Below are 27,481 nucleotides of genomic sequence, written 5' to 3'. Positions count from 1 at the left end.
GCCAGAGTAAAGCCTGTTGCCTCTGGCTGCCCTGCAGGCGCCTGAGATATGAACTCTGGCGGAGCTGGAACTCCTAGAATTAGCCCCAAGGAAAGTGGCTCCAAACCAGTGGAACAAACAGCAGTGATTGGGAGTCTGCTGTGTGCACGGCCCTCAGCCAGGAGATGGCAGGATGGATAACAGGACGACCTCACTTTTGTGAAGCACTGACTGCGCCGCTCAAGGCTTTGCGTGGACCATCTCCCTCGGTCCTCACAGCCCCTCCAGCTAGTCGGAGCTATGACACTCATCTGAGATGACACTGATATTCCAGCATCTCAGGTATGCGCGGGGGCCCATACCTCCCCAGCTGGACCCTCTACTGTGCTCAGAGCAAGCCCCACCCTGTCCCCCGTCCCTGCGCACATGTGCAGAGGCCTGAGCTTCGGGAGCGGAACCCCTGTCACTGCTGATGGGAGGGAGGCAGATAACTCGGCCTGGATGACGTGGAAGCGTCAGAGTCCTTACCCACAGGAGACACAGTCCAGGCAGAGAAACAAGCCCCGGAGGCAAATGAGCAAGAGAAGTTAAACCCCAACACAACGCAGTGACACAGGAGAGGGTGCCACCCAGAGCCAGACGCTGGGCACCAGCTGTCCTGCCCCTGCTCTTTACCAACCCTGTGGTTTCTAACAAGTGTCTGAAAAGGCACTTAGAACAGCACAGGGTGGATGGAGGGGCCGCTGCCTCCTACTCTAAACTGTTCGCGACAGATCTTCCCACCCCTTGCAGGGCTCTGCAAACAGCCGCTGCCCCCCTCCGCCCTCCCCCAGAGGGATCAGCCAGCAGGAAAGCAGCCCCTTCACTAAGGCAGGGATGGGCCTCCTACTGCAAATGGAGCCCCCAGGCCTTGGGACACTGCTGGGGAGACAACAAAATTAGAGGGAAGGGCAGTGAGCAAATCACAGAGTGGGAGTGGGCGGTTCAGAGAGCCTCTCGTTAGGCTGGTGAGCTGTGCAGTGTGAGCCCAGGCCCTGCGGAGGGGTTACCTACCTCCTGGGGGGTTGAGGGCCCCTCTGAAGCCCAGGGCACCCCAGCCTCGGCTTCCGCCTTCTGGGCAGACCCTGTCCCCTCACTGTAGGGGAGGAGCCAAGGGGCTGCCGGAGGGACCCTTTGACCTGTGTGCCCGGCCGAGCCTCATTTTCCTCATCTGTGAAATGGGGCTTATGAGAACCTGGCTCACAGGCAATGACGAGGGATCCACCTAAACAAGTGGTTCTGATCTTGCCTCTCCATCAGAACCACGGTGAGTGCTGTGAACTGCCAGCACTGGGGCTGTACCCCCCAGCACTGAAATCAGAACCTTGGGGGTGGGCCCAGGCATCAGCATTTAAAAATCTCCCACACCAACAGCAGGTTGAGACTAGACCAGGCCTGTTGAAAGCGGCTACAACTCCTTGGTTCGTGTCACCAACACCAAGTTAAATGGCCGATTTGGAGTCGCCCTCCCAGATCCCCACCCTCCTAGAACAGAGGGTACTTGAGGTCAGGGCCCTCATCTGTCACAGCCACCTTTGCAGCCCCAGGGCCTGGGACGGTACATGGCATACAGTGTTTGTTGAATGAATGCTGGTAACAGAACGAAACCTTACATCTACAGGGAATCTAGGGTCAGCAATCAGCCGTGCTGAATACTCGAGGGCGTTTGGAAAGACAGCCCTGCCTCTCCACTAAGCAGTGGTCACTCCTTCCACAGACGTCTGCCAAGGACCCACTGCATGGCAGGCACTGTTCCAGGCGTCCAGGTACATGAGGGAACAAAAAAGGTGTGGAGCCCTGCCCAGCCTCCTTGAGCTCACAGTCCAGCAAAGAGAGACAGAAAATGAGCTGAACATATCAAGAGTAAAGATGGAGAGGTTTGTGAACATTTTTTCAAGTAGGTAAAGTAGATCAGGAATTAAGTAGGATGGTGAGGGAGGCCTCAATGAAAGGCAAGATCTGAGCAAAGACTGGAAGCATGTGAGGAAAGGAGTGAAGGACGTGTGGGAGAACATTCCAGCTCAGGGCCCGGGGTGGAAGTGAGCTGGGTTCCTGGAGGACTGAGGGAGTTCCAGCTACAAATGACCACAAATTTAGCGCATGAAACAAGCACCATCTTACCGCGCTCAGGGATTCTGTGGGTCAAGGACTCAGGGCCTAGGGGGACAGCTTGTCTCTGTAACACATCGTCTGGGGCCTCAGCTGGGGAGCCGCAACTGTCCTGGGGTGAATGACTGGACCTGGCTTTCTCTAGAGGACACTGGCCAATACAGTAGCCACCAGAAACATGTGGCTGTTTATTCAAATTTTTATAAATTGAAAAGTCACTTCTTGCTAATTCCCTGACAGTCCAGTGGTTAGGACTCGGTACTTTCACCGTTGTGGCCCAGGTTCGATCCCTGGCTGGGGAACCAAGATCCCACAAGCTGTGGGAAAGAAAAAAGAAAAAACTCACTTCCTCAGCTGTACTAGCTGCATTCCGGGTGCCAGACTTTGCAAATAAAAATGCAGGATGCCCAGTAAATTTGGATATCTGAAAAACAACACGTAATTGTTCTGGTATAAATATATTCCAAATATTGCATGAGACATACTTAACACTAAATAAGTAGTGTTGAATTCAGAAACAATTTGACAGGGTGTTCTGTGTTTTCGCTACACCAGAACTACCATGTGGCCGACAGGCACCTCGCTAGACCACACAGACAGAACCTTCCCATCACACGGAAAGTTCTATTGTCTGCTTCCTGGGCTGGGATGGCTTGAAGGCTTGGGCTTAGCTGGGACCCGCGACCTCCTGCATGTGGCTTGGCTTCTCCCAGCACAGCAGCTGGAGACAGAGAGAGACAGAGACCAGAGGCGAGAGAGAGAGCAAGGCTTCCTCTGGTCCCTACCGGGAAGTTCCACCCCCACCCCACCCGCAGTGTCACTCTGTCCCATTCTATGGATTACAAACGTGTCACTAAAGCCAGCCCAGGTTCAAGGGGAGAAGTAAATTCCTGTGCCGGGCAGTCACATTACAGAAGCACACAGGGGACGTGGACACCTTTGGAAAATACAACCTCAGGGTGGGGTCTACAAATCAGGTGGGGTCTTGCAGTTGTTGGAAGGACTTGTGACTTTATGTTGCATCAGATGGGGGCATCCTGAAAGGGTGTTTTGTGGATGAGGGTAATGATCAGATTCAGGTTTTAAACTGAAACGTTAGGAGCGAAGTGGGGGACCGTGAGCCCGTCCAACAAGTGGCTGCCAGTGCTGGTGATGCGGAGGCTCCCTGACAATCCCGGCCCCTGCCCACCTCCTCTCTGCTTACCCAACAAGGACCCTCGCGACAGCACCCCACGCTGGCCTGTCCCCACCCCCCTCAGTGGGACAAGCGCTTTGCAGGCGGTGTGAACGGGCCCAAAGGCAAAAACCAGACTCCAGAAAAAACACTTGTGCAAGCCCCACAGGCTTCTGAGCAGGCGTTTCCAGAGTTTCCCTCTCGACATGGGCTTTATCCATCACCTGTTTGTGGGCGCTCACTGGCTGCTTCCCTTTTCCTTCCCCTCCTCCTCTGGCCACTTTTTCTGCCCCCAAATCCATGCCGCATGCCTCCCAACAAGACCAAATGGGCTCGTGATACGATCAACCCCGAGGACAGGGAGGCCCCAAGAGCCTCTGTTGGAGCCAAAGGCTGACTCACCCTCGAGCGACCTGCTCAGCTGCTTTGCAGGAACCTCCCTTCCCCAGACAGGACAGGCCACTGTGGCGTTGGGACTCCCACCACTAGGCCAGGAATTAGCACGTGTACCAGGCCTGAATCTGGGGAAACTGGTACTAGCCTAAGCCCAGCAGCAGCGTTTTAGTTTGCTGTCCCAGAATCTTGCCCTGTCTTAGGTTGATCCTCCAGAGCAGGCAGAGTCCCCTCCTGTGATTCTGCAGTGTGAGGGGACATGGCCAAGTACAGACACACAATCTCCATTCCATCTCCAAACTCCACCAAAATGACAAGAGTCTGCAGCGTGGCAGTTAGAAAATGAGGCCAGTAAACAGTTCCTGAAACGTTAAGCATCTGGCCAGCCTTCCACTACATGATCTGTGCAGCAAGCTTCAGCGGAAATCCTATCCCGACCCCGCAAGCCTCTCCCCTTTGACTGATGCTAAAAAATCCTCCTTCAGCTGAGGGTGCACCAGATGAATTAATGCAAGAGCTGGAAGGCAGCCATCAGAAATAAAATGGCTGTGGGCTGGGATTATGGGCTCTCCTTTTTCCTGAGTGTTTTGAAGATTACACGTCTCACAATTTAACAAGCTTTAAAAAGAGGTTTTGTAAAGCATGAAAGTAAGACCCAATTAAAATTAAAATCTTCCTAAAATGGCTATGTAAGTCTTTGGTTTAACAAGTGAAGACTTTGCGGGAGGGGAAAAAAGATTGCTGAAGAGACGCCCGAGGGTGGGAAGGCCAAGAAACCCTCACTTCCTCCACACTTGACTTCCGGGGGTCCTGCCCTCTTTCTGGTGGGACTGGCAGTGGAAAGACAAAGAAACAAAAGGTGTTCAGGCCTCTGGACCACGGAGACCATTCCAAAGGGAGAGAGAAGATACTCAACGGTTAGGAACCTCCAGAAACCAAGCCCTACTCTGGCATCCTGAACTGTAAAATACACTACCTACATAGGTAGGGGGAAAATCAGAAACATATTAACTGACTTTTATGGGATGTGGTAAAATAGGATTTTTACTTCCTAGTTTAGTTTGTATTGTCTGAATTCATTTTTGGTAGTCAGAACTAAAGATTAAAAACAGAAATTAAATGCCTTTTGAATGGCAACTAACTAAACCTGCAATAAGGAGTCACTCTGCTCTGCCCACCCAAGCAAGGGGAGCCGTGCATCTGTTTTGAGGGGCATGGGCAACAGGGCTGGGGGAGGCTCCTCCTGGACCGCTCAGCTCCCAGCTGTCTCTCCAGTTCATAACCGGCCACTGCCCAGCTGTGGTGCTCCCGGCCTTCCTTCCAGACTTGTCACACGGCCCAGCTCTGAACCCATTACCTCCCATCTGTCTGACACCAGTCCCAGAACGCAAGGAGCAGCCTCAGCAACAGAGAGTGTCTTGGGTCACCCAGAGAGGGCTGCCGCTCTGGGAAGAGACCATCGGAAACAACTCTGCAGACACCGGGCTGCCCCTCTGTCCCACAAGCTGAGGGCACGTGTGGGATCTGGGTGACTCTGCCCCTACAGGTGGAAGCTGACGGTGCAAGGTGACTTCCAAATGGAAACCACATCTTACAGCTGGGTCTAGGCATCACCTCAGATGAACCTCGAAGGCAGCACCTGACATGCGCTGTATGTGGTACAGAAGGGTCACTAGCCACCAGGTCTCTCAGAGCAATCCTCAACCCTACAGCACACTCACTGAAGCTTTCAGAACACCCCAACAAAAGTCTCCCACACATCACTCAGAAGTGGCCCCAATTCACCCATGGGCTTGAGGAAAAGCATTTTAGAGTGCTCTGTGCCCACCTGTGCCCCTGGAAGGTGCCTGAGCAGCTGTAAGTTTCCCACTTGGCTCTCCTCCTGCTGAGGCTGCACAAGGTAGCCCCTCCCTTGGGTCTGCACCCTCTGCCGCCCCACAGGCGGCACATAGATGTCAGCACCCAGTCCCACACCGAGCCTTGCCTTCCTGCATCAGGGCGTTGGCTCCCTCTTAGCCAGGTCGCCTGGCTCCTCAGGAAGAGCCCAGGTTTGCAGAGGCAGCAATGGCTCCACTGGCCGACGTGGGCAGGGAAGGGGAGAACTAGAAACACCCTCACCCGCCCAGAACCCCGTGCAGTTTCACGAATGACCAGCAGGCCCATGAAGACTTTAGTGCAGAAGGTAAACACAAACACTCTTGAGATCACTCGTATAAAATTAACTTGAGGGGCACCTAGTTTAAAGCACTGCTGCACCTTACAGATCTGTCTGTTTCAGCAGGGTGCCCCCTTAGCCACCAAGCAGGGCCGGGACTTGGACCCCAGCGTCCCAACCACCTGTTTCACATCCAGCAACAGACCTAGTCCAAAGTGGCCCCCAGTCAAGGGCTGAGGCAAGGCGAGCCATAGCCAGAACTCCTGGGACCAGCTGTGACCCAGGCACACTAGGCAGAGTCGCACACCCCAACGCCACATGACGCCTGTGTTACTGTGGGGAATCCGGGGGTGACAGGTGTGCGGGAACCGAGATGTGGTTAGGAACCCACACAGGAGCACAGCTTGTTTAAATGCACTCGCTTCCTGCACCACGCCTCCCTCCCAAACGCTTTACGTGAAGGGAGCAGGAATTACTGTGTCTAGGCTCGTTTAGTAAATTTCAGTCACTGTAACTGGCTGGGAGGTCAAGACTTCAGCATCAGTTTAACATCAGAAAAAGTCACCTATGGTGTCCAAAACCAGAGTTTTACAACCCTCACACCAGTTACAGCTGATTAAAACACAGGCTAAAAGAAGTGGGTAAACTTTTTACATAGTCTCAAAGTATCTTTCGAATAATTACAAAAGATAGACATAAACCTGGCAGGCACCACCTTAAGGCTCAGTCACACCGATGATGGGACAGATATACCCTTAAAAACAGGTCTGTAGTCTTCTAAACTGTTAAGATTAGAACAGAGTCTGGGACAATGCCTGGCAGATACCAAAGCCCTCACCACCCCCAAGGCTTAGCTGCAAGTGCAGTCTCAGGGCACACCTGGCCTTGTTTCCCACAAAAACACTCCATAGTAGAGCATGGATTATTTTATTGTACACTTTATAAAAAGTCCAAACACACATACCGCCCCCCCCATTAGGTAGGGGGTTCACATCTTTCTTAATGTAGATCTGGCCACCTTCTAAATTAGGCCTTATTACTTGTTCTTATACCCTTAAGATGCTTCTCTTCCCTCAAATATTTATCTCCCAACTACAAAAATGGAGTTGCAAAGGGTGTATATAAAGATATGAGATTTTTCTTGCTCTTGTTATAGTACAAACAACTCAAGGTGATTAAAGAACCAGGAGAGTAAGAAAGGGGGAAATTACCTAATGAAGAGATGGAATGTCCCTCATCTGTAACAAGCGGCTGACTCATCTGTTATAATTGGCACCTACCCTAAAGTAACCGGTTTGTAGGGGCATGGGCACAGGGAACAGTGAGGCAGTGTATGCCAGACCACTGCTTACACAGACTCCAGAAGGCGCAAGATTCCCGCACCCTTTCTTAATTACGAAAGACAAATTAGAGGAGAACCCAGTACTTAGATTCTACCCGCTCTGAGGTATTAAATGCATAAAGATTAGTTATGTCGAAGTAGCATGCAATAGAAATATTTTTGAACCAACATGGTTAAGTGTTAAGATCTTTAGAAATCAAAATATTTATTCACATAATTTTAAACTAAAGCCAAAGGTAATAAATCTTCCGTGGTAATGATCTGAGTGCAAGTGATGCGGGCTTTCTTCACATTCACGTCCTTCGTTCAGTTGTTCTTGAACAAGTCGATGCAGCTCTGCAGGAGGGAGACGTTGTTCTAGAAGACAGACGTTGGGGCACTGGTGAGGCATGGGCCTCAGACCTACCAACTTCACTTGTCACAAGACATCTGGCCGGGTACTTGTTTTTCATTCAATGACCCCTGAACCACAATTCCCCTCATCCCAATTTCACGTTGGGGATTTCCTCACCCTCAGAAGGGCTGGTCAGCACTTCAGCACCTCCACCCCACACCCCAGGTTTGCTCCCACTGCAATCATGCCAATCCCAGTCATGTGACTTAACCTAAATGTGGTATTTGAAAGCCTTGGAAATACTGGGATAAAAAGTTGTTAAAAAGTAGTTATGGGTGAGATTATAAATGAGATTACAAATGATAAATATTCACATAGGACTTGGCAGGAAATACTGTACAAAGTACTCACTTTAAAGGAATTCAAAAAACCTAAAATACTCAGAACACTATCATAAATGACCCATAAATGATACTTTGAAACTCCAATTTAAAAGGTCATATATACAGCAGGACTTAAAGAGGCAAGTGAGTAAGCATCTCTGTTGTGGTCAAAATAAAGAAATTCAAAATACATACAAACGTTCAGTCTTCCTGCTTTAACCAGCACAGATGGCCAGTGACAGTGACCTGACTGCCCTGGCTCAGACAGCACCCTGAGGCTCAGTATCTGCTGTACCCAGGAACCACCCAAAGAGCCCAGAAACCCTGAGTGAATGAGCCTGGGCACAAAAAAAAACAAAAACAAAAATTCCCTAAGAGCTCCCCAGTAGGATTCTAATATGCTCTAGCACTGAGAACCACTGTTCTCCCATCTTTTCTGGGCTAAATTATGCTACAGACATTATGAGGAAGTTTTCCTCCCTTTTAAACCAAATGGGAATTAATATCAGAAGACACTTAGCAAATTAGAAAACTATTTAAAAAAAAATCTTCCATGAAAACTCCAGATAACGAAGAGCTTATAAATGCTATGATGGATGCTCACAAATTACTGGAAAAACTCCTTCAGGGTGTGGCCCGCAAGGACGTCAAGAGAGAAGCTGGGTAACCGCCACCAAGAATGCTCTTCTCAAAAAGCAGTATTTCATCAAGATATACGGAGTTTTGGTTTGCAGTGGAAAAAATACTCTGACAAGTGGCTCCCACCCACATCTCAGGGGATTAAAACCTCAAAGCAAATGCCATCTGCTTGATGACACTGGAATAGTGAATTGGTAAATAACTTGAAAAAGACCCCCCAAAGTTGACTTAGTTTGAAGATAACACTTACCCTGGCATGCTTTATTTCCAGTTCAGACATTTCAATCAGATTCTTCCTAAATGCTGCCACTCTCTTTCGTTTGAAATTGATTAGCTCTACAAAGCAAAGTTTACCAAGAAAAACAGAACAATCTTCATCTTTAACTTCCAAATACCATTTTTACAAATAAAATGATCTCCAAAGCTTTGGTACCCTACAACCACATTTTCTCACATTTTTGTTATCTCTGCCATTGGAACACACCCCCAGTCACCAAGAATGGCCCCTGAACACCTGGAGGTTTCTGAGTTGAGCTGCCTTGCCCTTTCCCTCTAGGAACCAGTGCTTGTGGAGGGTGGGCTAGGGAAGTAGTGGGCCACACATACTTGCACCAATGACCTTTTTATGGATCATTTTTAAACTTTGAAAACTGCTTTTTTGTGGCTATTTCTACAGAACATGCCACCTTTGTGTCTATATCCATCATGAAAATTCAGGATCACTGTCCTATCAGACTCCCTCTGATTCCTTCCACACACTTGTGAACTCAGGCTCTACCCTGCAGCTCTCACCATCATTCCTGTAATCAAAATCCTCCCTTAGCTTAAGCTGGTGCTCAGAGTCCTGTATCTTGTCTACACAGCACCATCCAACAGAAATGTAATATAAGCAGCCACATTAAAAAATAAAAACTCAAAAAATGCATAGTGATGTTAACGATAGTAACTCGGATACATCAGGCTGGTTTTGTCAGATGTCAAAATAAGCTCTTCTCCTTCTCCTTCCCTCCAGGACCAGAACTCTAGACTGACCCATCTGTCTCCCAGGACACCTGCCCACTGCCCTGTGCTTCTGCAAGAGTTCCCATCAATTCAGCCACAATCTTAGAACCTCAACCTAAGACAAACAGGCTAGGAGCCATTTATCTCATTATTCTACAGAGTACTGCACTTTTAAATAGTGTACACCCAGGCTTACATTTTGAATAAGGAGGATAAGATCAAACAACAAAGGGACAAACCTTGGGCAATAGAGACAAGCCTAATCTGGCACCATTGTAAAGCTTTGTGGCTTCTCTTTAAAAAAATTCTCAAAGTCACTAAACTCTGGCCTATATAATAACCTAAGATTTCAACTCAGTAGTTTTGAAGTGTTCTTTTTCCTTATAAATTTAAATTAGCTGTTTTTTTTTTTAAAAAAGCTAGAATTTTTATTTAAACTACAGTGCAGCAAGAAAGAGGTTCCTCTGAAAGAATACAAAGGGCAGCCATGGGAGCATGTCTGCAGGCCATTTGCAAAGACTGTACAGAGAAGCCCTGTCCCTCAGTGAGGGCACCGGAGTCCTGAACAGAGAGAAGCCAAGACAAAGGAGCAGAGCTCTTCCAGATACACCGGGACTGCAGCGCCAAAGAGGAGGGGGAAGTTCTGAGGAAACAGTCTTATAATGAGATACGGATTCCACATGGAAACCTGAGTTTTGAAGGGGGAGGGTGTTTTGAGGGTGAATCAAGTGTCCACTCTAATTTACATTCACATTCTGGAAGACACAGTCTTTACTTTTTGCTCTGGCATGTTCCATGGCCCCTAAGAACTTCAGGGCAGGGAGATCCCCACTAAGGAAAAGACTACCTAGAGTACACTCATGTTCAATGGATATGGTACACCATCTCCCAATTTTATTTTATTTTTTTGGCCATGCTGCGTGGCATGCGGGATCTTAGTTCCCTGACCAGGGATTGAACCTGTGCCCCCTGCATTGGAAGCACAGGGTCTTAATCACTGGACCACCAGCGAATTCCTAAATTATATTTTAAAAGCTCCTTACTCTGGAATGGTAGAAGGCAAGAACCAACCCTGTGGAGATGGAATACAACTGAGTCATTATCACAGACTCATGATCCCTGAAGAGTATATACATGTATGCACACATCCTGATATTTCCCCACTGTTGGCTGAAAGGTCTAGAAGCAGAGGCACCCCAGAAGAAATGAGCACACGTAGCACTCAATCTGGGCTCCTGGAAGAAATGGCGATTTTCATGGCTGGAGTAGAAAAGGTCTAAGATTAGCACAAAACATCTAATCCTCAAAAATACGGGGGTGTCATAAGGCCACGCCAGCTTTAAGGGCGCTCTCACTGGCTCAGTCTGGACAGTAGGAACACCAAAATAATTTCGTACAGTCATGAATTTTAAAACTGTTTGAAAACAGGAATCCATGGGTCTAATGAAGATGATAAAAAAAAAAATATGGGAGAGAAGGGAAGGCTTGTGTTAATAAAGGATAGACAGCACCAAGTGCTGACCTGGAGGAGTGGGGGAGAGGACAACTCTGTATTGTATCAAAGGTTACCAAAGTTGGTAACTGTACTGTAGGGATGTAAGAGAAACACAGCGAAGTTTTCAGGGATAAAACGACTAAGAAAGATACAACTTAATCTCAAATGGTTAAAAAAAAACCACCCAGATATGTTTATAAAATCACACAAGTAGGAGCACATGTACGTGTGCAAGTGACAAGGCAGAGGATGTATGGGTGTTCTCTGTACCATTTGTGCAACTTCTCTCTGTAAGCTTGAGATTATTTCCTAATAAAAAGCAAAAAGTAAATAAAAAGTGGCCCCACTCAACCTTCTTTTGCAGATTCAGAAAGCTGTTCAAATTTCTGGCAGCATTCCTGCTGGTGTGCCTCAGCCAGCTTGACATCTTTGCTTTTTAACCGGGCCTTATCCAACGCCTTGTTTGAATTCTCATAGTCAATGAGGGCTTTAGTGCGTCTGTATAAGAGATCCTGAGAAGAAAATTAACAGATATGATGCACGGTAGTTAAACCAATACCGAAAAACCTCTAGAACAGAACAGGAAGACTATCTGAAGTACTCTAAAAAACAGACAAGTACCTTGGGGCACTGCCTAAAATGTCAGACATCAACCACCTCCTGCACCGCCCCCGCTTTAAATCTCAACATTAGGCTGGTAATAGCAGTGCTTAATGCATTGCTGACGGCCTTTCCGGCATTCTTTATACAGATCAAGAGAAGGAACCAAACAGTGACGACTACAGGATTTTTTTTCTCTAAGAAAACATGTCACAAGACAAGTCACCTAAAAAAAAACTAAACTATGGAGGAAAGAATGAATTTCTACTTCCTGATGACATTTTCCCATTAGGTATTTTCCCTACCTAATTTTATGCTGCCAGGTTTAGTATATTTCACATAAAAATAATTTAAACATTTTTCTTCAGGACAGTGTACACAGTGAAGAATGCACGTTCCATTCCCAAAGGTCATTCTGCCGACCACTTCACCTTGCTTTTGGTTAAGTAATGCTCTATGACTCAAAGGCTGCAGTGACAACTGCAATTCAATAAAAGATCACAACCCCAAAGCCTTTTCTGCCTCAGAAATAGCCCCTTTGGCATGTGTCCGGTTATCTCTGCATCCAACAGCATATAATCTCCCAAGCCATTACCTGTCTACTCGGCACCAGCCCTACTGCCCCTAAGTTCCTAAGCAATGCAAACTAAGGACACAATGTCACAAAAAAGGCACGTCACTGTGAGATGATTTCAATCTAAAACGGAACTGGAGGATACACACCCGCACCCTCAGAATATAACTATACAAATTAAGAACTGAGAGACTGATTTCCCACAAACACCTGATATACAGGAGACCCAGACTTACCTCCTGACCAGTGAACACCAGCCAATGAGCTTACTGGTGGGGACCAGCTCCCTCACGCCAACCATCTTACTGCCAAAGACTCTTCCTCTCTGCACTCCTTGCCCCAAAATACATCCCACCCCACACCCTCAATGGACTCTCCTGTGGCTTGCTACAGTGTTTCCCACACTGCATGCAACTCCTCTCCTACTCCTGAAGAAACTCGAGCTTGCCTCAGTTTACTTCTTTATTTAGGCTGACATCACTTACATGAACAATCCTGACAAATTCCCATCTTCTTTCATTTTTAACAAAGAGAATACATCGGTATCATCAGACCTCTTCTGGGAGAACTCCCTCACCTTAGCAGCCTCTATGTTGAGCATGTAGTATCGGAGGAGCTCTGTCAGCTTTAAGTCTTCATCTGAGGAGACTCGACTCTCTACTTTCTGTTAAAAAATCAAAGGCCACCATCATCTAAGCAGAAATCTACAGATTATAAAACACATACCTTGAAGACCAACATAAAAATCCTTACCCTAAGTTTTTCAAATAGCTCAGCCGCCTTCAATAGGTACCTGCAAATATACACGATTTTGGCTTACGGTCTTAAATCATGTATGAAATATGATCTTATCAATGCTCTAAGACATGAATGGGCAAATTCAGGAGTCCTAGTCTGTGGCGCTTTAGAATTAACTTATCAAAGCAATGCTTTCATCACAAGTGGCCCAAACTAGCAGAGAAGATGGTTACGAAATCGAGTACATTTCCAGTGCTGCACTCACCGGCATTGGTCTCTCTTGCTGCCACTCAGCCACCTTGCTGTGCAGAACCTGTGTCCCCAAGTTTTTATCCGCTGTTAAACTTGTGTTAGCCAAGGTCAGGTTCTAAGCCATAAATACGCTACTAGTTTGTCTTGGTTCTGCCATCAGCCTGACTCCCATTTTCAAGTCTGAAATACTAACGCCCCCTAGACCAAGCCTAGGTGTAAGTAGAACACAGTCATTTGACAGTAACAGTGAGGGGTGGTTCCAGGATACAGTGCCCATCCTGCACAGAGCTTAAAATCCACAGTTGATCAAGTCCCTTATCTATATGGTGTATTTGCATATAATGCACATACACACTCCTGTATATGTTAAATCATCTCTAGATTCCTTATCACGCATAAAATGTAAATACTATGTAAATAGTTGTAAGTACACCGTAAATGCTACGCAAATAGTTGCTGATGCACAGCAAATTCAAGTTTTGCTTTTTGGAACTTTCTGGAATTTAAAAACAAGTATTTTCGATCTGCAATTGTTTGAAGCTGTAGATGCAGAACCCACAGACATGGAAGGGGCCAACTATACCATCCCACACCAGAAATAACTAGAATGAAGAAACTGTGAAAAATTAATATAAAAAAATGCTCAAAATCAGACTGGGGTCATTACTTTACCCTTATGGCTACCTTAACCAAATCTCTTCAAGTCAGCCCAGGGCATTACCGAGTAAAGCGCAAGCACCATTTGCCAGAAAACACAAAGCAAACTTCTCTCAAAGACAATTCCAAAATCAAAAGAATCAACAACAGACACATGTAAGTTTGACAGAAATAAAGGCTTTGACAACAACTATCACGTTTGGTACAGAAGTGCCCTGAGTCCCCTACAAATGTCTTACAAGTACTTATGTTCAGAGGGTGTATAGTATAAAGTGAGTGCTGGAGACTATGGTCCACCCGAGATGGGCTTGGCTCAAGAGCGGAACTGAACCTGTGTAGTCATTACCCATTTTACCACCCAACAGTTTTCAATTAGGGGATTAGAGAAAATGTTTTCCAACAAAAACTTACTTTTTGATGACCGTGGGCTCTTCTAAAGCCAGGCTATGCAAGCAGGCTGCGGTGTGGATGTAATCGTCTGCTACATCTGCAGGAACAAGGATAGCCCTTTTATGTGAGCAGAGCTGGTACATTAGCAGACTAAGGGGCTAATGGGCGAAAGTATTTACTTTTATGAGCGCTGGTCATTCTGTCAGCCTTTGCACAGGAACCCTTGATCCTATCGTAATAGTTACTGAGGAAATGCTTCTCTTGCTCAAAGAAGTCATCTACTTCCTAAAGGGAAGGAAAAAAGAGGTCTAAAAAGCAAAACTTCTTACAAATATGTATTTTATATTAGAAAAAAACACTAAAGAAATAAGCTTATGCATAAGAAGTTTAACCTCTAAAGACTAGGGAAATAAAAATAATTTTTTTTTGAAATGCACTTTTTATACCTGGGATTAGGAAAAGCGAAATGCTGGCAGGAAATGTCGAACAGAGAGAACCACTTTGAAGAGCCATTTAGCACAGCCCAGTAAAACTCAGCATCCTCTCTAACCTCCAGCAATTCCACTAGAGCAGTGGTTCCACCCAGTGGGTGGCTCTCTCGCCTCGGATACCTGCACCTGCCAAATGTGTTCGGTTCCAGACTGGGAGGCAATGCTGGCATCTGGTGGGCACTGACCAGGGATGCCAAACGCCCCCGCAATGCGTGGGGACAGCACACCTTCAGCTGTGCCAGAGACAGCCCCAGAGCTTCCACATTTCTGACAACGCCCTGTCTTTCTCAGCACCTACACCCTGGGCTCCCTACTCAAGCCCTGAAGTGGCAAAGTCAGACACCAGACAGTAACTGTTATGGTAGAAGGGAGGGGCGCTGAGGAGTGAAGAAATAAACCACACCTACAAGGCTAGTGAGAAACTTGTACATTTATTTGATGTTCTAGAACAGCACTGTCCAATAGAAACATGTGAGCTACATGTGCCGCTTAAAACTTTTGTAGTAACCATATTATAAAAAGAAACAGGTAAAACCTATATTTTATGGTTCTTTCTTCCTATCAAGTCCTTGAAATCCAGCATGTAAACAAAAAATTCAGTTCCTTTATTACACCAGCCAACTGCATCTGTCAAGTGCTCTACTGCCACCTGAGGCTGGGGCTACCAGGGGGCAGTGCAATTCTGGAGAATAGCATGAAATACTGGTCTTGTAGCTTATTTTTTTTAAAAAAATAACTGAGTAACCTCTCCTTACAGAAAAGGAGAAAATGAAGATTTAAGTGTGGAAAGGTTCTTATCCCTTCTCCTGGGAAAGAACAGAGTATTTTTGGAAAATAAGTGAAAATTCAATGAGTAGATAAAAATAACCAAATTTGAAAAAAATTATTTACATTTTTGAGAAGCTAATACCATTTGTTTCACAAATATCTATTCTGAAGAAACAAAAGGTCACCTATTCACACAAGGAGAAGAATTTTCTCAAATAGCTAAAGGCCACTTACCTTAACTCCTGAAAAAAGAACTTCATCAGCACTTTTCACCACACTTTTGAAAAAGCCACCAAACATCTCTTTGGTATTTTTCCGCCTAACACTTAGCTAAGGAGAAATCCAAAACAGTTAACGGTACATATATTTCCCATCAAGTCCTGAACACATTCCAAGTAATTGTTTACTAGTATAAGTATACACTTAAGATACCTCTAATTCCATCGTTAACAACAGATCTAAAATATCAAATAAACAGCTAAATCTAAGCACAGGTTGTAAATCTAAAAGTGTGACTTAGGAGATATTGTGAAAAACTATCTAGGTATCAATATCAAGTCTTAGTGCCTTTAAATTCTTGATAGAATTACTGTGCTGTTATGTTGATTATTCACTGGTTAGAAGACCTGTGAGGAAATGTCTAGGTCAGGGCTTGCCTCATACATATTAAACAGCAAGAAATGTAACGTATTTTTGTAAAAAAGCAAGCATATGTCTCTCTTTCAATGAATAAAACAAATGTGGATCAACTTAAATTATTTTGAATAATCCCAAGCTTAACTGAGGGGAAAAAGGTCAAAATATTTACATGCAACATTTTATAAAAATGCCTTACACATTGGATCTATTGCCCTGGGGGAGGTAGGCAAGGGGAGGAGCATCTAAGAAAGGTTTCTGTTGTGTTGATAAGAAACTCAACCTTGAAAGTCAATTTTTCAGAAAATATATCAAGTATATTCTTTGTACATTTTAACTGGATCATGGAAATGGAATAAAAATGCCTTACATCTTGATCATATTCCAGGAAAATGTGAAAGTTGCGATCTTTACTGAGAACAGGGTGAGAGGAGAGCCGCTGAAGAAAGACTTCATGGGAAGACACAGTCTTCTTGAAGACCGCAAGATACTCACTGGAAGAGAAGCGCACAAGGCCTCAGCTCAGCTGACCACCCAACACTGCTCCCTGGGACCTCACTGTGCTGCTCCTGCAGCCATGCAGAACACCTCAACTGGACCCAAAGCAGCTTGGTATAATGTAGCATCCAACTAGGTAATAAGGCAGTTCTCGTTTTGGAATCTGTGGAACAGCCACCGAAAGGGGAAGCGATATAACCAGAGTTGATAGGGTACATCTGTGAAGCCCAAACCCACGTGTACTTAAGCACAAAACACTGGCTTCTTTATAACCATGAAAACCCTTTAATTTTGCAGCCATGTACACAGCAGTGAGTCTAACAAAGCCTGGAACCATCAGAAACTACTAAGTGGCTTCATCTTAATCTACACACTAGAGATGACTCTAAACTTCCCAACAGTAGGAACTTGTCTGTTGTGTTCAGCGCTCTATCCTCAGAGCTGTCCACGGGGTACCAGGCTAATGGGCCTGTGGCAGCATGCTGAAGAGACTCGCTGAGATGGACCCCAAAGAAGGGAGGGAGCCAACAGAAAGAAGTGCAAGGAGGGCATCATAAGAAACTATATGCAAACCTCCAACTATGATACAGAATAAAGAATCCATTTTTCTTTGAAAGAATTACAACCAGATTAAGAGCCATAGCTGTGGCTATTCTTAGAATGCTTCTTTGTAGCAGCACTCACTGCCATCTAGTTTCAACCATACTTCCAGTAAACAAACTTCAGGGAAGAAAGTTTTGTACATTATCACAGCCTGAAGACTTGTTTATATATAAAGACAAACGTTTAGTTCTTCACTTTATGCCAGACCAACACTCCATGACAAGCATGGTCTACAGATAGAACCACCATCTACTCAGCGTCAGCAGTCCCCAGGGAATCAATGTCTAAAGTACAAAGACCAGGCCCCTTCACCCACACTCTGCAAAATGTGGTTTGAGAAGACAATAGCCAGGTAACTAATTAACTGAAATTAGCTGTCAGATTCTCGTTTCTGCACACATCACCACTTTTATTCTCAAAGGGTAGAGCCCCCATCAAGAAAATGCACTTACGCTTCCAGCTCTTGCTTCATCTTGGCAAATTCTTCTTTGGTCATAGACCCTTCACCCTCTCCCAGTTTCTGCATCTTCTCTCGAGGGCCGTCGAAGTCAGGCTTTGCAGGCGCGGGCGGAATCTGCAGTCAAGGCAGTAACTCGTGAGGGTTCTTGCCCCCGAGATGTGCAACTCAGTGCCTGTGCACAGGAGGCAGGGAGCCCAGTGGGGCTGCCTGAAAATCAACTTGCACTTTTCTCTTAACCTTATTCCTTTCGGCCATTTAAAAGAAGTGTCCCCTACAATGGGCACTCACTTTGACTGCAATCATTTGTTCGGTTAATCACTGGACAGTTGGTAGGTATGACAGTTTATCCTGCTTCAATTGTCAGTTTAATTTATATATTACAATCAATGCTAAAATGAAGCCAATGAAGTACGATGAAGATAATAATCTCTGGATTTATAAAGGAATTTATTCCAGAGGATAAAAGATTCTAATTTTGTGTGGACATTCTTAAACATAAGCTTCAGTACTGATTTTGTTTAACTATTTGGCCAGATTCTTCAGCTGGCCTGGCAGGAAAAGCCATGTTTCTCTCTCCTTTAAAATCGGCTAAGGGACTTCCCTGGCAGTCCAGTGGTTAGGACTCTGCGCTTTCACTGCCGAGGGCGTGGGTTCAATCCCTGGTTGGGGAACTAAGATCCTGTGAGCTGCACAGTGCAGCCAAAAAATAAAAATAAATAAAATCAGCTAAGTCTCTTCCCAGAGCCACGCATTAACTCTCAAGGGCCAAGCACAAAGACAACTGCCCCCTTTACGCCTTCAGCAGAACACACCTGAGAAACCCAGCACACACTACCACCAGCAGAGATCAATTCCACTTGATGGCTGAAAGGAAATGCCAGAGAAATGCTAAACCCAAAGGTAGACAAGACTTTACACCATGAAACTGCTTACTCTCTTTTATTGTACAGAATATAAGACTATGCTTCATCTTACAGCTAAAACGCTATTTTCACATACTTTAGATTTTACCAGTAATAGCTAACACATACTCTAGTTGACAAATGAAATCAGACTATTTTCACAATCTATTATAAATAAAAGTGGGTAAAAGTCTCTCAAAACCAAATGAACAGCAAGGTAGAAGAAATTGGCTTCAGTAATTATCTGATTACCCAAAATGTACTTACAATAAGCCCAGCGTAGTCTGTAGTTTCAATAAGAGTGTCATGTAGCCACACAAAGTCTTCATGTTGCCTTGTAACAGAAAACTCTGGGCTCTGAAACGTGGGCAGCGTGGTCTGTAAAGAAAAAAGAAGTGACTGTTAACTACTATTTTCAGATAAAGTGGCTTGGGTTTCATGCAGTGCACTATGGGAAAATTCTGCATAATAGAACATCCAGTTTTTTAATGAGATCCAATAAAGAACAAAGCTAAGATTCAACACGTTCTTTACGGAATTCTAGTCACAAAACTCCACCTTTCAGGTCAACTCAAACAGATATAATCACATAGGCCTCACGCTGCCTGAGTGACAGGTATGTTAATACCACCAAGCCACCAAGGTACACAGAGAAAACCTCATAGACAACATATTACCAATATTATGCTGGAGATGGCATAAACCAAGAGCTCTAGCTTCAAACTTCCTGACTCAAATTGTGCCTCAGCCATTTACTTCATTTAAACCTGTACCTCAGTTCCTCACCTGTAAGATGGGGATAACAGAATACCATAAGATTGTTAGAAAGAGAAAATTAAGCCCATGTAAACCCTTTACAAAAGTGCCTGGCATAAGACAAGCACTCAATATATTTTAACTAGTATGGAAGGAGAAAGGAGGCTAAAAATGTTCCTGAAAAGATCCCAAGGAATTAAATTTTCTATATTTTTCACAGATTGGCATATTGCTTTTGTCAACTTAAAAATCTGGAGAAAAATTAACACAACATTATAAATCAGTTATACTTCAAAGTAAATTTTTTTAAAAATCTGGAAGAAAAAAACCTCTTCTGAATCATAATAGGTGGGGTGACGGCCAAGAACTTAGTAAATATGGGAAAAGCAAGCACTTCCCACGCACACAAATTACAAACAAAGGTGGAGTTCTGTGGCAGGTGGCTCCAGCTCTGTCGCTCTGCCTGGTTTGCTTCCCCACGGAGCAGAGCACAAGCCACACTAAACACCAGCAAAGCCCACAGCCCCAGGGCTCCACCACAGTAGAAAATGCTGTAAGAAGAGCACTCATCTGATGCTTACTAGGAGCAAGTGGAGGGAGGGGCCTCACTTAGCAGGAGTGCCACACTGCACTCAGGTCACTAGGTCTCTTCTCACACCCACTGTGAATAACAAGGCTGCAACCTGGCACTGTTTTTATTACTGAAGTCATTCTGTCACTTACCTTGGTGTGCACCGTAAATTTGACTTTATCCCTCTCACTGAGTGCATCAGGTATGTCAATCTGAAGCGAGGGATCAACATTCAGGTCCACTGACACAGATCTCAGCTGAAATACATTTTTTGGCTATTAGTCTCAAGTTCATTTTAGTCCTAAAAAGTATCCTTCCAAAAATGGGGAGCTAGTAATTAAAAAGCAGTCTATACAAGACTTCTATTGTTCTATTTGAGAACAAAGTTGAGATAGTATTTGAAACTGTGGGGAAACCTGCTCTTAAATGCATGGGTGGGTCCAGTGAATTCCTGTAATCTAAACAAAGCAACTATATAATTCTAATATCATGTACATTACATACTTTATGTGTACATGAAAAATACATTTAACCCAATAATTGAAGAACTGTACTAAGAATAAGAAGGCTTCAACTGGATAAAACGAAATCTTGAACTTCTTACATAAATGCCCAAATTACAAGAACATTCAAGAGGCGTTAACAGACTGTCCGTATATCTGAAAGTTAGAGGCTGGGAAAACTTGGAAGTACAGAGAACAGTCAGGTGGTATGGGATCTTGCGTGGAGAGATAAAAACCCACTCAAGAGTGGACCTATTGATATTCAGGGACTGTCAAGGAGATGCGAAATCTAGACACAAGAAGTGAATTGTAAAAACCAACAAAGGCCTTAATTATCAGAATTCCACTGCGATTACACATAAGGAAGAAGTGTGAGCACTGCCCTGGAAACAAAAGTAAATGATTTTTGTTAGTTGGAAACTCAGAGGAAAATAATATCCAACTCCAGTTTTGACTGTTTAAAAAGAATTCTTGGAAGAAGTGGACTATTAGGAAAAAGTGGTTAAAATGGTCTTGCTTAAAAAAAAAAAGCTTTCCTACTGAGTCTAAAATATGATAATTTCTTTCATTCTTAAGACAGACAAGCTGACAGTGAGTGGATCTGAAGGCCTGACACAAATAAGAGACTGCAGGGATTAAACACCTCATCCTTCCCCCAGCCCCCAACTGTAAACTAGTGCTAAAGTTGCCAGAACCCTCTAGACTATTAAGGAAAATGCCAAGTGAAGACTGGAGTTAAGAGGATGAGAGAACAGGGAATCCTGAGTATTTCCCTTTAAATTTCCCTTTGAATTCCTTTCTTCAAAATAAAAAGACCAAAGACTGATGAACTTCTGAAAATAGAAAAACTGGTTCTATTAGGTATGAAAAGATTAAACATATTCTCTAAGAACACATGGATTACTTCTCTCTCCTTTGTAGTATCTCAGAAACTGTCAGTACTTCCCTTTTTCCTTCAGCACTGTGACCAAGAAAAAAATTTTAATTGCAAAAACCAGAGTGAGCCCTTAGAACAATGGCTTTCCTCTAAGAACTAAGGCTCACGTTCTTGCCATCAGAACTTGATTTTTAACATCAAGTATTTTAAGATCACAATATACTTAACAGTTCCTTACATGTCAACCTAAATACATCTTCCAAGTGAACTCGTGATGACTCCTATGAAATATTTGCTTGTTTGGCTTAATTTTCACATGTCCATTTATAAAATCTCTGCAAAGAAAGATAAAGCTTCAAGGTCAGGGATACTTCATTTTATCACAGCTGTGACTCTCTGACATATTTCTGATAAAAGCTTCCTTCCTTCTGATAATTTACCACTGGGCAAATGCAGCATTCAAAAAGACCTCAAAATATACACTAAATTTGACTGCAGAGAATACTGGCCACTCCACTGATCTCATGTTTGTACGCGTCAAGAGTCAGTACACGAATAAAGTAGGTCAGGTTACTGGTGGAAAGATGGGGCCGGCCCAGGGACCGTGTCTAAGGTGCATTTCCCTGAGTTCAGCAACAACAGCCATGTTTCCTGAGATTCCATTTCCTAACGAGGTCACAAATCCTGGTTTCCAGCAGTCTCTCAATTTCTGAACACACCGTCAATTCCATTTTAGCTCACTCCCAGCCCAGTGAGCCTGCGAGCACCACAAGGACTGCCTTGGGAATTAGGGTTAGAAGACCCAAGGGGAATGTAATCTAGTAAACGGGGCTCATTGAAGCACCAGTCAAAGCAGCAATGGATTTCACCAGCGAACATCAGATGTCACCTCTTTCCCACACCTCCAACCATACAGAAGTAACAGCCCAGGTTATTCACTGTGTTACTATCTTCTTGTCAGCAAAGATATTTTGTTTTTTACTCTAAGAGTGTGATGAGAACACAAAATAACAAAAACCACTAGAGGTTTGGAAAGACTGTGCACTATAACAAGATGCCAAGCACCCAGCTTCTCCAGCAGTAATCACTTTTGCCTAAATATACCACCCTAGGAAGGGACTCAACAATCCCACCACCTGACATGATAAACACTCCCACCCCACCACGAAAACAAAACAATTAAAAAAAAAAAAAAAAAAGAAACCCACAACAGATAACACGAAAAAGTCTGCATTTGGGCCTCAAAGAATTGTCTGAAAAAGGATGGTGGCAAAATTCTGAGTATGCAGACCATCACCAACTCAAATGATCCCTATTCACAAGTCAAAGGAACTTTCTTGTATTGTAGCAAGATAACCCTCCAGATAATGAAGCCCATAAATCACCAAGGAGTAAAAAGTTGTGAAATGTTTAAAGCTTCTAAGTCAGCACTGTCTCCTCACTCCGGAAGCATCAACTGTGATTAAAAGCTCAGCATTCCTTTTTCTGCTTGGTCAACAGAACCAACACTCCATAGCCCCACGGCACAGTACTTGCTAAATAATCAACAGGGTGGAGGGTACAGCGAGTGGGTGACACGCCTCCATACACTTTCGTCCACTCACCATCTCTGCCCCCTAGCCTAAGTAAGTGCCCAGAGTGCTGCCTTAGCCCTGTTGGCCAACACTGTCTGACCTGGGCCACAGGTGTCAAAATAACTGGGACAGCTGTTTAAAGCAGCGGGGAGAGGCAGGCAGGAGAGGCAGGCTTCAGAACAGAGTCTAACCTTAGGCACGTTAACTTTCCCTTTCCCATTCCCTTAGGTCACTTGTGAGAATCAAATTTAAAACACATTTATTCTCCAATGCGCAATGTTGTTTTAAAACAGACTTTCTTTTGTAGATTTCCACAGAAACCACTATATCACATACTCCAAGTTTTAGATGGAGTTTCAGTCCCCAATATACTTCCTTATCAGACTAATCCTTACAGTAAGGATTACAGTGATCTTTGTGAGAAGAAAAGGGGGTAAACAAGCATCGCTTCATTTAGAAAACAAAATTTTAACTGTTCTAAGAAATCTGAAGGCTTGGTAAGAGAGCTGAAAAGGAGAAAAACTAAATCAATCCCTGTGCATTCCCTCACTTGTTCATCAGCCTCCCAGCTGGGGCACCTGACACTGGCCACAGGACAGATCTGCAAAGCTCTGAGCTGCTAAGGACCACTTTTGGTCCAGATCTCACTTATGACTCACTTTGGTACACAACTTTAATTTAACGCCATTGCAAAGCCTCCTCTTCAAAAGGTTAAGTGGCACACAGATGGCAAAGAGCATCTCTGTGGCTGGACGACACAGAAAGCCAGATTCAGAAATTCAAAACCCACAGAAGAAGATACATAAAGTACAAAAAATGTTATGGCAGCTGCAGACTCCAGTTTACATTACTGCCATATAGCCAAATGACAAACACAATGGGAAGAAATCATCTCCACAGTCACTCTGATCTGCTAGAATGGCGTCTAGTTGAATAGCCACTTAAGTCTAACCAGTTTTGTATACATGCAAGAAATTGAATATGCCAGCCCCTATATTTCCATCTTAATTTGAATGTTGCAAGGGAACTACTGCAGATAGAAGAAAAGCCTGCATGTATACACTGAAATGACTTTCCATTCTCCAGTACCGAAGCAGAAATGTACTTAACCAGCACATGCTACATCAGTGTGCCTCTCCTTCAAACTGTTTCTCTCCTAAGGATTCTGCTTTGCTTTCCCTTCACCCAATGGCTAAGGTACTAAAGACCCCTACAAGGGAGAGGGCCAATATGACAAATAATCTTTGAATGGTCTGTAAACAGCATGGAGCCAGAACAGGCAAGAAACAACCAGGCCATATTTCAGCTAGACAGGTACGGATACCTTGCCTAATCCAATACTCACTCGTGAGGAAATAAAACCAAAAATGCTCTGCAGCAGACACACTGGATTTGCAGTAATTTCTGAAAACTGACTCACATGATACATACTTACGAAACATATATTACTTTGTTACTGTTTCAGCTCACAGGAAGGAAGTGCTCTGTAAGAAATTATCATACTGTATCTTTCTCCGAACCCCTCTTTATGGCTCAAATACTGTAATGGTACTGAATTATTTCTCACTATTTTCTCCCACCCTGAAGGTAACCAAAACTTGTCTGTATTCTATCCCACTTATCCCTGAGGCACTGGTGCATGAAAAACAATTGAACTGACTGTGCAATACATGAGCTGCTTTTACAGGTATATGTGTTCATCTCCCCCCCCACCACTGGCTCCCCCCTTCCTATAATTCAGGCCTGCCAGTATCATATCATAGTCCTCAAGGACAACAGAACCAAAGACTTCTAGATCTCAGTCTACTAACATAGATAATAGTTATGGAAACTAGCCACAAGCTTAACAACTAGATAAAGAGCTGCAGCAAGTGATCAGATTTCCACCACTCATCTTGGTGAGATGAGACCCACAGGGACCCATCCCTGCTGACACCAACCATTCTTACCGGTAGTCCACCAACACACAAGCTGTCCACAGTAGAACACTGCAGACTGCAGGGCATTTGGAGGCTACGCAGCCCAGAGCTCCTAGAACAGAAATCCAGGCTTCGAAGAAGGTCAGTGCAGCGCACTCAGCGAATGGATAAACTGAATCATCATTTCACAAGGCTGCAAGCCCACGAGCCAGTGGAATCCCAACGTGGAACCAGAAAGAGATTAAGTTGAATTATTGGCTAAAATAAAATTCATTGTGAAATTCATCTAATTACAATCCATCTAATTGCAAGATACCTGGATTATTTTCAGGAGTTCACAAAGTGAAACGCTGAACCACATGATCTATAATGATCTAGCACAGAAATTCTATTGGGAATCAACATACCACTGCTACAGAGGAAGAAGCTGCCACAAACAAAAAACTAATTTCCTCCATTCAAAGCTAAAGCCCTTCACCTACTACTAGATTTCATCAAGTCTCCCTTCCAAAAATTCCTGGTCTATCAAGTCCACGGCTCCTTACTACAAAGCAGTCTTACTTTATGATCAACCCAAGATGAAATAGAAAAAGATTTGAGAATAAAATTTACCTTCACCAACAAGGATGATTCAGCAACGTGGATGGAGCTGAGCTTGAGCTTGTGTCATGAGTTAAAGATACAAATGGCAGCGTGGAGAGAAGAAAAGCTTGCCTGCTTCCTGGTGGGATTCCTTGTACGCTAGTCAGAGGCACCACACATTTCGCAGATCTTTCACATATAAATATTTCAGCCCTTCATCCCTCACCAGATACCTGGTCCCCACTAGCACAACATGTAAGCTTTGTACTGCTCTTCATTAAAGATCAGGTGAAAGCCTTAAGGCTGGTGACATTTGCATTTGTGCTCCTCACCATTTACACTAACTAGACCCAAAGGCTTAGGGATCTGCCCCTCAAAAACAAGTAAACCATAAATTCTTCTGGCAGAAAACGCATACCACAGATTAACATAAGCAACTATTTTGAGAAAACTACACTTTTCTCTCCAGACCATATAGCAGTGCCTGAAAAAGTTACACCAAATTTCTAAAAGGAAGCGAGGGAGTCAAGCCAAGAACCCAATCTCTAAACTAAAGTTCAGTCTCTCCTGAACCTCAAACTACAACTTCACTCCTCCCTGTGTATTTACGGTTTGCCTTTGGGGTATGAAACAGTTGAGAAATTCCATATCCCCCTTTTAGGGGGAAATCTCTCTTCTTAAGAGTTAACTCAATGGCCTATCAGAAAATATACAGGTGTTGGAGGTGAAGTATCTTTTTTTTTCTTTTGGGGGGAGCTAGTTTCTCATGTAAAGATGTAGAGAACCTTCTCAATTTGAACCTGTAAAAAACAAATTTGCTATTCATGCAAGACAAGATTTCCCACTATCCCTTCGCTATTTCAAAAATAAAAGGCAGAACTTATAAAGCGCAAAAATACTTTTCTCTGAATAACTGGGTTCATTAAAAGGTTGTTTCCCTAAATACAACCTAACTTCACTATATGTGCCTTTCACCACTGGCCAGTGGTACTACTGACCTACAGAAGTACATCCTAATATCCTCAAGCAATCAGGACAACAGAGCAAAAAAGCAGGATTTTTAAACCAAGTTCCACCCTGTAGCACATTTCTCAGTGATCTTCAATTCTGCACCACAATGCTTTGTGAGTACTGTGGCATCCGAGCCTCAGGTTTCCACTGTCCAAAGGGGGCAGTGAACTCCAACATGGTAAACACAGCAGAGTTTGTAACTCTCAACTGCCCAGAACCCTTTACCATTTTTTGGTAAAGCTCCTCAATACTGGGGGGAACGCTAATTCTACCAAAGATAGTCAACAATCTGACCCACCCATATCACACCATTTTAGAAATTTTAAATTGGTGATTCTCAACCAAGGGACATTTGACAGTGTCTGCATTTATTTTTGACTGTCACTGATGAAGGGAAGAGAGCTAAAGGTACCCAATAAAGGCCAGGAATACTGCTACAATATGCAGGAAGGACAATTCCCCACAACAAAAAATTATCAAGCCCAAAATGTCAATCGGTAATGCTCAGGTTAAGAAACCCTGGTTTAAACTGAAGCTCTACATTAGATGTTAGTCACTTACTACGTCTCATAGCAAATGAGAATTTGGATCTCAGAATCCAGAAAATTCTCTCATAGTTGCCCTAAGCCATTTCTTCCTACAGCCAAAAAAAAAAAGTGGGCAGATCATGACCTGCTTATAGTAGTATTCACAAATGGGGATCTTAAGACACTGTCTGCAAGTTACTGATCCAGAACTAAGGCTTGGGCAGCTTTGAGAAGCCACACTTCCCAAATTTAAGAAGTCAAGCCATAAACATAGTACAAATCTTCAGTCCACAAGAATCAGTTACTCTGGACTTGCTGCAGTATTGGTGGAAATTCAGGACTGTTCCTATACTAACATAAATTTTAACACTCTTCATCTAAGCTGGTGGAGAGTGGTGTCCCTAGAGACAACTTCCACACCAGTTAACAATCTGCAAACCAGAGCAGCAGCATAAATGTAAAACATTAATGACTGGCTCTGGGAAGGAAACACTGTCCACCCAAAGCCCATGTAACCAACTAGTGAAAGTTAAGGTGAAAGTAACAGC

General features: G+C 44.1%; 1 protein-coding gene and 1 non-coding gene across 5 annotated transcripts in view; both read right to left on the bottom strand.

Moving 5' to 3' along the window:
- Positions 1–1,960: 1,960 nt before the first annotated feature.
- Positions 1,961–27,481, bottom strand: part of SNX5 (sorting nexin 5) — a 27,953-nt gene continuing 2,432 nt past the window's right edge. The window contains exons 2-14 of one of the 4 annotated variants that reach the window (XM_060122158.1): positions 20,093–20,197; positions 18,881–18,991; positions 17,704–17,825; positions 16,521–16,644; positions 15,749–15,844; positions 14,435–14,540; positions 14,277–14,352; positions 13,222–13,269; positions 12,972–13,011; positions 12,796–12,882; positions 11,397–11,556; positions 8,798–8,883; positions 7,365–7,548 (exon numbers count right to left, since the gene is read on the bottom strand). In XM_060122158.1, coding sequence (XP_059978141.1) covers positions 7,498–7,548; positions 8,798–8,883; positions 11,397–11,556; positions 12,796–12,882; positions 12,972–13,011; positions 13,222–13,269; positions 14,277–14,352; positions 14,435–14,540; positions 15,749–15,844; positions 16,521–16,644; positions 17,704–17,825; positions 18,881–18,991; positions 20,093–20,197 — 1,212 coding nt within the window. In that variant the 3' untranslated portion in view covers positions 7,365–7,497. Of the gene's footprint in view, positions 2,552–7,364; positions 7,549–8,797; positions 8,884–11,396; positions 11,557–12,795; positions 12,883–12,971; positions 13,012–13,221; positions 13,270–14,276; positions 14,353–14,434; positions 14,541–15,748; positions 15,845–16,520; positions 16,645–17,703; positions 17,826–18,880; positions 18,992–20,092; positions 20,198–27,481 lie in introns of those variants that run through there. The other 3 variants (XM_060122157.1, XM_060122159.1, XR_009535022.1) reach the window with 3 other exon arrangements.
- Positions 24,766–25,002, bottom strand: LOC132506554 (small nucleolar RNA SNORD17). Its single transcript, XR_009535879.1, has one exon. It is a non-coding gene; the product is annotated as a small nucleolar RNA SNORD17 (small nucleolar RNA).

This window comes from Lagenorhynchus albirostris, chromosome 15 (genome assembly GCF_949774975.1).
Source record: "Lagenorhynchus albirostris chromosome 15, mLagAlb1.1, whole genome shotgun sequence".
In the NCBI taxonomy this organism is placed as follows: Eukaryota; Metazoa; Chordata; class Mammalia; order Artiodactyla; family Delphinidae; genus Lagenorhynchus; species Lagenorhynchus albirostris.
The sequence above is the reverse complement of the archived record's forward strand: the minus strand, read 5'-3'. Positions and strand labels throughout refer to the sequence as shown.